Below are 11,981 nucleotides of genomic sequence, written 5' to 3'. Positions count from 1 at the left end.
TGACCCCAAAAGTCATCAAGTATAACTGATATGAGGATATGGGTCTTAATTTTTCTGCGAACAGTCTTATACCAGCATAGGAAAAATACTTTCATGTAGTCTCCAGTGCTCCCTTGGTCCTGATTCCCTGGCTGACTGGCTCAGGGACCTCTTGGGAATAAGATGAGCAAGCTGGAAAATTTGTTATGAACAAGGACTTTACTCCGTCATGGGACATGGCTGGTAAGATCCCACAGCTTCAGCAGAGGGAGTGGGATTTAGCATACAGACTAGCATACAGATACCAGTTTAGCATGCAGATACCTGAAAGATGAATGTTTCTCAGGTCCCTTAACCCCTTAAATTCCAAGTATTTATATGATATGACATGCAGATAGCTCTTATTTTCTGTGCTTGGTGAAGGGACATTGTGTAAGAGCAGTGCATGCTGTTCTTTGCACAGAGCATGAGAATAGCACCAGTTTATACAGCTTCTAGCTGTGATGAACTGATTTTTCCAGTGGTTCCCGTAAGGTATATAGTGCAAATATGTCTGAAAAAAAATACAACATTCCATCCCAGAAATTTATTTTGAGGGAGGTATTGAATGGGGAGCTGTGATTTTCCACATCCTTATTGTCTCAAATGTGTTAGCTGATACTGCCAAGAAAGCTGTTAGCTCATGATGTGTCACAGGGTGACAGTGCCTTCCTGAAAGGCGTGTGCTGCTCCTGTCAGAAAGTCTAGTAGGTGAGGCTGACTCCCATGTGCAGGTGGCAGGAATAATTAAACAGAGGAAGAAAAAGACTCATCTAGAATACCATATATTAATAGTCCAGTGAAAAGACTAACTGCAGGAAAAGCCCTGAATAGATAACATATTTAATTCCTCCTCTGGATGAGTAACACATAGAAAGAAATGTGTTCTTCCTGCTAAAAGCGTGTAGAGCACAGAAAAAAATATCTCCTGCTATGCCTATTAGGTTATTTTTCTGAGTAGTGCAAAACTGGATATTTTGCAGCTCTAAGGAATATTTTTCAGATGCTATTTACTTATTTTGCATCAAGGCTGTTGGTTTAAAATTAGTGCACTCAAAAAAAAAAAAGTCTGATGGGGGTTACGCATAGCAGTTTTCTGTTTTTAAACCACCTGTGGTTCACATCCCAGGAAAGGGAAATCAGAATGGATGACAAATTCTTGCTTTGTACTTGATTTCAAAGAAATTCACAGAGTTTTTCTTTGTAACATCCATCATCAGTTCTCTGAGCCTGTCCAACCCCCTAGTAAATCACATTAGAAGAATTCACAGTACATTTACTTACAATTTGAATTAAGTTATCCTAGATATTTTGAAAACAAGATACTTTTGAAAGATGTTTGTCTGCATCAGGACCAATAGAAAGGCCTTTAGGCTAAGTTTTCAGTCCTTGAATATGGTTTTGTTTTGCTACATTGGTGATGCCACTGTTTGGGTGTCATATACACAACTCCTCCTGAACAGATGTAAATAGCTTAAAATCTTTCATTCACCATTTCTCCTGCTATGAACTAGGATCTTCTTTCATGCTTAATATCACAGGGAAAATAAATTGTTTTACTTTTTACTGTGAAATCTGGGCTTGAATGAAGAATGAAGAATTGAAAGGTTAATACCTTTTCCAACACTTCAGGAACATAAAATTCACTGTTCCTGTCACCTTCACTTTCACATCCTGAGTTCCAGCTGGTGAATAAAAAGACTGGAGATTGTCACACAGGGTACATTCATGTGTAAAATGAAATTCCTACTAAAGTTCATTGCTTCAAATGAAATATGCTTTGTAGCTCTTCCTGTAGATATTCATGCTGAGCTCTGTCGTGACATGCTGAAATTTAGTCTTTCTTCTTTCATCCTTCTGCTTAGCCCTAGAAGAAAGTAATCTTTTTGATGAGGCTTTGTGAAGTTTTTGACAGAAAATGCCAACAGTTCCTTGATTGGAGATGCAGAGGAACCGGTCTTGGACCATCAGTGACATGCTCATTTATGTTTTGTTTTGTTTTTTTAAATCTAACGCTTTGTTACTTGCAGCTAAGATTTGTAAGTTATTCAGAGTGTGTGCCCAGCAAATTGAAATCTTCAGTCCCATATGTGAAGCATGAAGATGCCTTGTGCCATCCTCCATGGTCCTCCAAGGCTACCGCAGGCAGCTTTGCACTCTGATAAATCCACATGCCTCTGTATCCCATACATTTCCCATGTCAAATAGCCAGGAGATGACACATATTTCTCTGAAGTACCATTTGTCCTGGCTTCCCACCCACAGTACACAGTGAGGTGGAACTGTACTTAACCCTTAGGGACATGGCCAGCATTTTTTTCTTAAGAAGCAGGTTTACGGCTGATTCGCTTTGTCTTTACCTGCACATAACCAACAACTTCAACATCAGTTTCTTATAATGCAGGTATTTATCTTTCTAATTTTCTTTTGAGAAAATGTGAGTTTTTTCTGAAGTCACTCTGCAGGTTAAGTACTGTATAAATTGATATATCACTGTCCTAGGTCCAGCTATAGCAGCAATTTTTCCCCTTCTTAGTAGCTGGTGCAATGCTGTGTTTTTCACTTTCAACCTGGGAACAATGCTGATAATGCCAATGTTTTTAGTTGTTGATGAGTAATGTTTACTCTGATCAAGGATTTTCTCAGTCTCATGCTCTGGCAGGGAGGAGGGGAAGCCGGGAGGAAGCAGAGACAGGACATCTGACCCAAACTAGCCAAACAGGTATTCCATACCACAGCACGTCATGCCAGGTATATAAACTGGAGGTAGTTACCCAGAAGGCCAGATCGCTTCTCAGGTCAGACTGGGTATCGGTTGGCAGGTGGTGAGCAGTTGTATTCTCTTCCCTTGTTATTTCCCTTATCATTATTATTATTGGTGGTAGCAGTAGTGGTTTTGTATTATACCTTAGTTACTGGACTATTCTTATCTCAACCCATGGGAGTTACATTCTTTTGATTCTCTTCCCCATCCTGCTGTGATCTGGGGGAAGAAGGGCAGGGAGAGCAAGCAAGCGGCTGCATGGTTCTGGGTGACTGGCTGGGCTTAAACCATGACAGTTCTTTCTGGTGCCCGAAGGGTTGAAATAATGACAGGTCTGACCAGAACGTGTCTAACCATACTTGTGATAAGCATTCATTGTTTTGGATTAATAGTCACTGGTCACAATGCTGATTTATTGGCTCTCAAAGTTGTTGATCTCAGACTTTCAGCATGTCGTACCTTACTTACGGCCAGTATTTGCTGGTTTAGTGTTTATCGGCTGGGGGGACTGAGCTAAGGTTCTTGTTTCGTTGTACTTTATGGTAATGACTTGTAATACAATAGACTCATTGATCATGAAACTGATCTGGCTTGTCTTCCCAGTGTGGTCATCACCTCTATACTTTGGGAGGTATATAATGGAAGTGTTTAGCAATTACATATCTTTTTTCCTTCCTCGGGTGGTCAACCTATGAAAAAGACATTCCCTTACACCCCCAGCTCCCTCACCAGACTATTTCCAGCATCATAAGAGATTTCTGAAGGATTTGGATGGCTTTTGAATTCCCTTGAGACCTGCCTGCTGATTGTGATGCAGATCAGCATGTTGGCACACATACAGTGTTTTTCTTATTCGTGACCATTTCATCTGATCTAGGAAGTTAAGCACAGTTGGGTTTGGGTCTTGTTTATGGTTAGACTATGATATAGGAGGACCAAGAGATTTTCCCAGAGGCTGGGCAGTCATGAGTGGCAGGGTGTGTGGGATAGTTTGTGCGAGTATCTAGGCCAGTGGGCCCCTCCAGTGCTTTGGAACTTCACCACTGAACAAGTGCAAATCCAGAAAAACTAGTAAAACATTTAAACGAGGTGTGTTGTCATCCTGGTCATACCAGAGAGGGACAAATCATGGCAACGTGCTGCGGCTTGGCCTATGCTTACAGAGCCCTGTTCAACACTGTCCAGCACCTTCAAAGGAAAAAAAATGCCTCTGGATCTGATGGCAAAGCAATAGACAACGCAGCTCCTCCAACTCCAAGCACAGCAACTACACCAACCCCAATGACAGGTGCAGCAGTTACTCAGAGCCTGACTACAACTGACAGCACAACTACTCCAAATCCAAGAACAGCTACACCAACCACAGCGACAAGTACAGCATCTACTCAAGCCCAGACAGCAACAGACAACACAACTGCTGGTTCTACTCAACCCCCAAGCACAGTGGCTGCACCAACTCCAACAACAGACACTGCAGCCACTCCAACCCTAGTGGCAGACATTGTAGCCACTCCAACCACAGCGATAATCACTGCAGCTAAACCAAAGGACCAATTCATGCCAATATCAGTTGCCCCTGTAAGCAAGGGGGAAAGCAAAAAAAGAGGCAAAAAGAGCAACCCATACAGTGAGGAAAGATGAAGAACCAATGCACCTACTACAGGGGACAGCATCTGAACAAGAGTTATTATTACATGGACCAGAGGAAGAGGAAGAAGAGGTGACTTCTCGACCCCAGACCTCAGCCAAGCTACGGAATATGCGAAAAGATTTCACCCATCATCCAGGCGAGCACATTGTCAGCTGGCTGGTCTGTTGCTGGGACATGAACTAGAAGGTAGGGAAGCCAAGCAGCTGGAGTCACTTGACAAAGCGATTGCAAAAGAGGAACAGTTCCTCAGCTGGACTGATCCAGACTGCACTGAAACAAGGGCAAGCTCCAGAGCACCTGCAATACATTGATGACGTTATCATGTGGGGCGATAAAGTGAAAGAAGTTTTTGAGAAAGAGAGGAAAATAATCCAAATCCTGCTGAAAGCTGGTTTTGCCATAAAACAAAATAAGGTCAAGACACCTGCACAGAAGATTTAATTTGGGGGAGTAAAATGGCAAGATGGACATCACCACATGCCCACAGATGTGATCAACAAGATAACAGAATGTCTCCACCAACTAATATGAAAGAAACACAAGCTTTCTTGGGTGCAGTGGGGTTCTGGAGAATGCACATCCCAAATTACAGTCTGATTGTAAGCCCTCTCTATCATGTGACCCAGAAGAAAAATGGTATTAAATGGGGCCCTGAGCAGCAACAAGCCTTTGAACAAATTAAACAAGAGATAGTAGCCCTTGGACCAGTCCAGACCTGGCCAGATGTAAAAAATGTATTCTACACTGCAGCCGAGGAGTAGGTAGGAATGGTCCTACCTGGACCCTCTGGCAGAAAGCTTCAAGGGACACTCGAGGTCCACCCCTCAGCTTTTGGAGTTGGGGATACAGAGGATCTAAGGCCAGCTCTGGCTCAGCTGATAAAGAGATACTAGCAGCCTACGAAGGGGTTCAAGCTACTTCGGAAGTGACTGGCACTGAAGTACAGCTCCTCCTGGCACCCCCGTTGCCTGTGCTGGGCTGGATTTTCAAAGGCAAGGTCTCCTCTACACATCATGCAACCAATGCTACATGGAGTAAGTGGGCCCTGTGGGGGCGGTTGCAGCAATGGGAGCAGAACAACTAGCAACACAGAGGTAAACCCATCTGGGCTGCTGCACTGTGGCAAGGTATGCCCAGGTGCATAACGTGGTGGTGAAGGTACGCCATCTAGATGCTCATGCACCCAAGAGTCAGGCCACTGAGGAACACCAGAGCAACCAACAAGTGGATAAAACTGCTAAGATTGAAGTGGCTCAGACGGACTTAGATTGGTAAAATAAGGGTGAATTATTTTTGGCCCAGTGGGCCCATGACACTTCAGGCCATCAGGGCAGAGATGCAACATCTAGATAGGCTAGTGATTGAGGGGTGGACTTAACAATGGACACTATTGCCAGGTTATTCAAGAATGTGAAACGTGCTGCAATTAAGCAAGCTAAGCAGTTAAACCCTCTCTGGTATGGAGGACAATGGCTGAAGTACAACTATGGGGAGGCCTGGCAGATTGACTATATCATACTCCCACCAACCCACCAAGACAAGCACCATGTGCTTACCATGGTGGAAGCAACCACTGGATGACTGGAAACTTACGCTGTGCCCCATGCCACCTTCCCAGAACACTATCCTGGGCGTTGAGAAACAAATCTTGTGGCGACACAGCACCACAGAGACAACTGAGTCAAACAATGGGACTCCTTTCTGGAACAACCTTATAGACACTTGGGCCAAAGAGCGTGGCATTGAGTGGGTATATTACATCCCCTCCTATGCATCAGCCTCTGGGAAAATAGAATGGTACAAGGGGCTGTTAATTACTACAGTGACAGCAATGGGTGATGAGACTTCAAACATTGGGATACACATTTACCAAAAGCCACCCAGTCAGTCAACATTAGGGGATCTGCCAACAGGGCTGTCCCAGCACAATCAGAACTTTTACATACTGTAGAGGGGGATAAAATTCCTGTGGTGCACATAAAGAATTTTTTGGGGAAGACAGACTGAGTTATTCCTGCTTCAGGTAAAGGCAAACCCACTCATGGGACTGCTTTTGCTCAGGGACCTGGACATGCTTGCTGGGTAATGCCGGAAGATGAGGAAGTTCTGTGTGTACCTCAAGGGGATTTGCTTTTAGGGTAAAACAGCCAATGAACTCAATTAGATGCTGTTGCCTATATAGCACTTTTATAGCCCACCAATTAGATGTCTTCAGGTCACCAGCGACCGGCCCTGACTTTCCTCCAATAATCATCCCAACAAAGAATGAACTTTGACAAAAACAGACGAGCTCAGCAGTGATCAGATGAGTTCTGTGGTATTGTCAGCATTGCAACAATCCAACACTGCACACAGTCTCCTCTGCTCTGAAAAACTTTTACAAGAGATGGAGCCCAGCATCACAGACTGGATGAATTCAGCAGCTTTATAGGGAATGATATCTCTCTCTTTGTGTGTGTGTGTGTATATATACATATGCATATGTATGAGACAAAAGCAATGGCATATTGAAAAATACGGGATCTGAGCATGATCTGAATGGTATGGAATAAGGGGTGGATACTGTCCTGAGTTCAGCAGTAGCAGTCATATTTCTCCTTCTTAGCAGATGGTGCAGTGCTGTGTTTTTAACTTTCAGCCTGGGAGCAACGTTGATAACACCCATGTTTTCTGTTGCTGCTCAGTAATGTTTGCTCTGACCAAGGACTTTCTGAGTCTCATGCTCTGACAGGGAGAAGGGGAAGCCAAGAGGACGCAGAGACAGGACACCTGACCCAAACTAACCAAAGAGGTATTCCATACCACAGCACATCATGCCCAGTATATAAACTGCGGTCAGTTACCCAGAAGGGCTAGATTGCTGCTCGGGTCGGCCTGGGTATTGGTTGGAGGGTTGCTTTTGCTTTAACTCAATAATTCAGTGGAAATGAAAAACACAGTGAGAAGAAGGTTCACGTTCTAGTTTGTAGAGCCTTCTTTCTGTTTGGTCTTGCCCAACTGCTTTTCCTAACTTAAAATGTTAAATATGTTGGCCTATATTCCAGCATATAGGAAAGCCCTTTTTATTCAAAGGCAGCTCCTTCTAGTTTAAAAATCTTTTAATCTCTCTGAGAGGAGATAAAGGGTATTCTCCAAAACAAAAATGAATGCATAGATCCACCATTCATCTTGGGCTGGTTTGTGGCCCTATAGCACTGGCCTTCGGTAATAGCAATGTGATGCTTCTAAGGTCCAGGTATGAATACCAAAGCCATATCTCCTAGTCAACTGCCAAGCTGGATTTCTGTCCTACCATCAAAATATAGAAAACTTCTAGGCTCCAACTTTGTGTCTGCCAGTGTAAAAGGACTTCTTCAGTGCTCTTCCTGCAGTGGCCTAGATTGACTCAGCTGTATTGAAAGTGAGGCTTTCTCCATTTAATCTGCCCAGCTTCAAAGGTTGTGTCCTATATAACTGGACACATTTTAGAAATATATCTTTATGCTTTTAAAAATACAGCTTACTCTCTAGTTATAGCACTTATAACTATGGTGAGTTTAGGAAAGCAGATTAGATAACCATCTTCCTGCACCATTTTTTTTTTTTTTTTTTTTTGAAAGGACATTGGTTACTCGGTCTTTCACTATTGGAACAGTAAGATCAGCGGTCTCTTCAAACTTGTGCTCTAACTGGGTGCACTGTTGTATTAAACTGCTTCTTAGCTACATTATTTCCTAAGAACAGAATTTTCATCTGTGCTCATCTTCAGCCACTACACATGCCTATCAAGTTCTGCTGCATCATTTCTTTCCTCTAAAAATGCTAGAAGCAAACCTGCATGGCACGTAATGTTTTACATGGAATGTAGCAAACTGAAACTTTAGCACTGCCCCATAAATACTCCTCAAAAGCAAGTTGCTTTGCGTGATTAATGGATTAATTGTAATCTTTCAAAACAGCAAATCCTTTGCAATTTGTTAGTTTCTAAATTTAAGTTCTTTCCAAGCATTTTATTTTTTTAAATGGAGTTTCAGAATTCCAGATAACCTTCTTTAGGTGCTTTCCTTGACTTCCGAGCATTCTGTCTGCCACTCTGAGGGGTTTTTGAAGTTTTATTGCTGTAAATGCTTGCTGTTCAGAAATCACTCAGAGTCAGAAAGCCTGGCACAGGAGAGGTTCATTTAGTGCCTGACTTCCAGCACAGCTTATTAGATTTATTCAGCTTCCTTGGATGAAGCCTCTTAGCAGAGGAGTTTACCCAGAAAAGCTATATTTCTATAAAGGTGACTCAGTACATTCCTTTCATATTAAAAAGCAGCCCATATTTTTTTCTTAACATTTCCCTTACTATCTCCTTCCCTGGACCTGTAGACCTCTACTTTAATGACTGAGACACCCAAAATCAATTTCCTTCATTATTACCTTTTCTTCCATTTTACCATTTAGAGGGAAGGGTGCAGCCAGAATTTTGCATATGTTGCAAATCAACTGCTGGCTTCATGGCTGGTGCCATCCTGAGGGTTTTGGCTTTTATGACAATGGGACGTTCTTTGAAGGCTATAGCTTGGTAAAGAGGGATGGGAACCCACCTGTCTAGATGAAACAAGGGAATCTTTGGCAGCAGGCTGGCCAACTGGGTGAGGTAGCTTTAACCTGAAAGACCCAGTAACTCCCATTTGCCCCTCAGTTGCCTCACCCCACCAGGGTGCCTCCTTGTTCCCCCCCCCCCCCCCCCCCCCTCCAGTTTCTTTCAGTGCCTCCCATGTTGTTCCCTGTCACCCCATGGTACTTCCAATGCCCCTCATTTGCCTTCAATCCCCCTCAGTCACCTCCTAGTCACTCCCAGTCATAGCAGGGTCCCTCTCAGTGTCTCCCAGTCAACTCCAGTTGCCCCTCGCTTGCTTCCAGTCCCCCCTCAGTTACTCAAGTGCTTCCTAGTCTCTAGCAGTCCTCTCTGTCACTCCCAGTCCCCCCTCAGCTGCTCCCTCCCCCCTCTCCTTTCCTGCACAATATCCCTTTGTCCCTCGTCCCAGTGCTGCCTGTCACAGGGGGAAGGACCCACATGTCATCACTATCTCCCCCTCCAGCCCCAAATGTTCCCCCCCACTATGGGGCAGCAGGATCTGGACGGAGCCTTCGAGCTGGGGGTCCTGCGCACCCCCAAGGGGCTGCTGCTGGGGGCTGAGCTGGTACAGGGGAGGGATACATGGTGCTGTAGGGCTCTATGGGGTGTAGTGGGTGCTATGGGGCTCTGTGGGGGTGCTGTAGGGTTGCTGGGAACTATAGGAGTTCTGAGGGGCATAAAGGGGATGTGATGAGTTTGCTGTGTGTACTCTGGGGTTCCAGAGGGTGTGATGGGGTTACTGTGGGGCTCTGGGGGGCACTAAGGAGGTGTTGTGGGGCTATTGGAGTAGTATGGGGTGATAAAGGGGTGCTCAGGGGCTCTGGGAGGTGTTATGGGGTCCTGTGGGCCTCTGTGGGGGTGTTGTGGGAATTGCTGAGGGCCCTGTGGGGTGCTGTCAGGATGCTGGGGTGCTGTGGGTCCCTAACAGGGTGCCATAAATCCCCAGTAAGTGCCATAAGAGGTGCTCTTGGGCACTACGGGTCTCTACGGGTGCTCTCCGGGGTGCTATGGGGCAATGTGGGTCTGTATGGGGATGCTGTGGGTCTGCTGTGCCCCTCCAACCTGTTCCCATGTCCCCCAGATGCTGTGTGGAGCAGTTGTGGGGCTGCTGGCCCCCCCTGCACCTCCCACACTGGCCCCGGCACTGCTTCAAGCCCTGGCAGTGGCAGCAGCCCTGGGGGGGCGGCTGCTGAGGAGCCCCCCACGCCTGCCTCACGGCTATGGGTCCTGCCTGGTACGTGGCCCCATGGCAGCCCCTCATGGCCCCACCTCTGCCCCACATGTCCCTCATTCTGGCATCTCTTGGTGTGCCCACCTTGGTGTCGCCCCATGGTGTCCATCTTGGCATCTCTTAGTTTCACACCTTGGTGAACCTCTGGCAACTTCTGGTGTCCTCCCAGGTGTTACGGCTTGGCATCCAACCTGATGTCCATGTTAGCATCTTCTTGTGTTCCCCCATGGTGTCACCTCTCGGTGTCCACCTTGGTGTTCCCCTATGATGTCCGTCTTGGTCTCCCACGGTGTCCCCTCATAGTGTCACCCCTTCGTGTCCATCTCAACATCTCCCAGAGTCCCTCCTGGGTATCTCCCCTGGCATCTCTATGTTCTTCCATGGTGTTGTCCCCTTGGTGTCCCCCCATGGCATACCCTCATTGTTCAGCTCAGTATCTCCTGGTGCTCCTCCACTGTGTTATCCCCATGCTGTTCCCCATGGTGTACCCTCAGGACCTCCTCCGGGCTGTCAGTGGGACCATTATCTTCCTCGTCGTGGCTCTGGTGGCCCTGGCTGCTTCCCGAGATGCCTTGGCTGCCACCACCTTCGTGAGTGTCATGTCCCCGCTCAAAACCCCCAAAACCCCACCCCCAACCCATGCCTCGCCTCCTTCCACCTCACCAGGCACCGCTTCCTTTTCTCCTCCCCAGACTTTCAGCCTTATCCTCTCCTTCCTCTTCGCCTTTGACGCCTTTGTCACCTACCGTGCTGAGGTGGCCCCAGCGGTGGTACAGGGTGAGTCCCTTGTGTTGAGGGGAAGGGTTCATTCAGGTGGGAGGGGGAGGGAACCCTGAACAGCTGTGTCCTCTTGTCTACCATCTTCCCCAACTTCCCCATCTTTCTCTTCCAGACCCTGATGTGGACTCGACATAATTGGAAACACTCACCCAAAGTGATGTCCCACAATTCCTCTGTACCCTGCCCCAGACCCCCCACATAACCACCGCGTAAAGCCCCAATTGCCCAGTGTTGGGCACCAGTTAAACCTCTTCCACCACTGATGTTTCTCTGTGGTAGTGTTTCTTGGGGTCGGGTGGGTGAGGGGACATTGTGACCCTTCCCCAACCCAATCAACGCCTGGGTTCTTCCAGTAGTCATTGATTAACTATTTCTAAATCGTTAAGCTCCCATATTGCGGGTAGGGGCAGTAGTGGGGTCACTCTTCATCATACAGCTTCTGGGGTGGGGTGAGAGAGGAGATGGTGAGTGAGGGGATGGCTGTGGGGCAGAAGGAGGGCGTCCCACCCTGGCTCCAATGTTGCCTCCCTTGGCCTGCAGCTTGTTGACCTGGGACTCAGTGATGTGATCTCCTCTTCCTCATCCATCTCATGCTGTGCCTTCCAGAACATGGCCAAGTTGATGCTGGCTTGTTTCTCCTGCAGGGGACGATGGTGGCACCTGAGAGGGGCCTCTGTGGGGCTGCCCCCTATCCCACTGCCCCACTTTCCATCCATCTGCTCTTATTTCACCATTGTTTGTCCATCCTTGCCCCACCACCTGACCTTCTCCTCCATTTTGTCCCCACCACCCATCTGTCCTGCTCTTCCACCAGCCCTACCATCCACCAACCTATTCTCTTCATACACCCCACCACCCAGCGTTCTCCATCCATCCTTCTCCTCCATCTGCTCCACAATCCATCCATCCTTCTTTTCCATCTGTCCCTCCATTT

The 11,981-nt window shown here is 46.6% G+C and overlaps 1 protein-coding gene across 2 annotated transcripts; it reads left to right on the top strand.

The window, feature by feature from the left end:
• The first annotated feature begins 9,472 nt into the window (after positions 1-9,472).
• On the top strand, positions 9,473-11,253 carry LOC130605082 (CKLF-like MARVEL transmembrane domain-containing protein 5). 2 transcript variants are annotated; one of them, XM_057420238.1, is made up of 5 exons: positions 9,473-9,601; positions 10,118-10,270; positions 10,762-10,857; positions 10,960-11,044; positions 11,160-11,253. In XM_057420238.1, the coding sequence occupies exons 1-5, from the start codon at positions 9,506-9,508 to the stop codon at positions 11,180-11,182; spliced, it is 453 nt and encodes a 150-aa protein (XP_057276221.1). In that variant the 5' UTR covers positions 9,473-9,505; the 3' UTR covers positions 11,183-11,253. The 2 variants fall into 2 exon arrangements, with proteins under 2 accessions (XP_057276221.1, XP_057276222.1); XM_057420239.1 differs by lacking the exon at positions 10,118-10,270 and having other exon boundaries at positions 9,518-9,601.
• Positions 11,254-11,981: the final 728 nt, after the last annotated feature.

This window comes from Pezoporus wallicus, unplaced genomic scaffold (genome assembly GCF_028554395.1).
Source record: "Pezoporus wallicus isolate ANWC-B61680 ecotype Strahan unplaced genomic scaffold, APGP_CSIRO_Pwel_v1 contig_6564, whole genome shotgun sequence".
Lineage (NCBI taxonomy): Eukaryota > Metazoa > Chordata > Aves > Psittaciformes > Psittacidae > Pezoporus > Pezoporus wallicus.
This window is presented reverse-complemented; position numbering and strand designations above follow the sequence as displayed.

Excerpts from the sequence above, each read along its gene's own strand:
- LOC130605082 (XM_057420238.1), top strand. The coding sequence starts at position 9,506 with ATGTTCCCCCCCACTATGGGGCAGCAGGATCTGGACGGAGCCTTCGAG. Across the intron at positions 10,271-10,761 it reads ACGGCTATGGGTCCTGCCTG|GACCTCCTCCGGGCTGTCAG; the intron begins GTACGTGGCCCC and ends GTGTACCCTCAG. Across the intron at positions 10,858-10,959 it reads CCTTGGCTGCCACCACCTTC|ACTTTCAGCCTTATCCTCTC; the intron begins GTGAGTGTCATG and ends TCTCCTCCCCAG.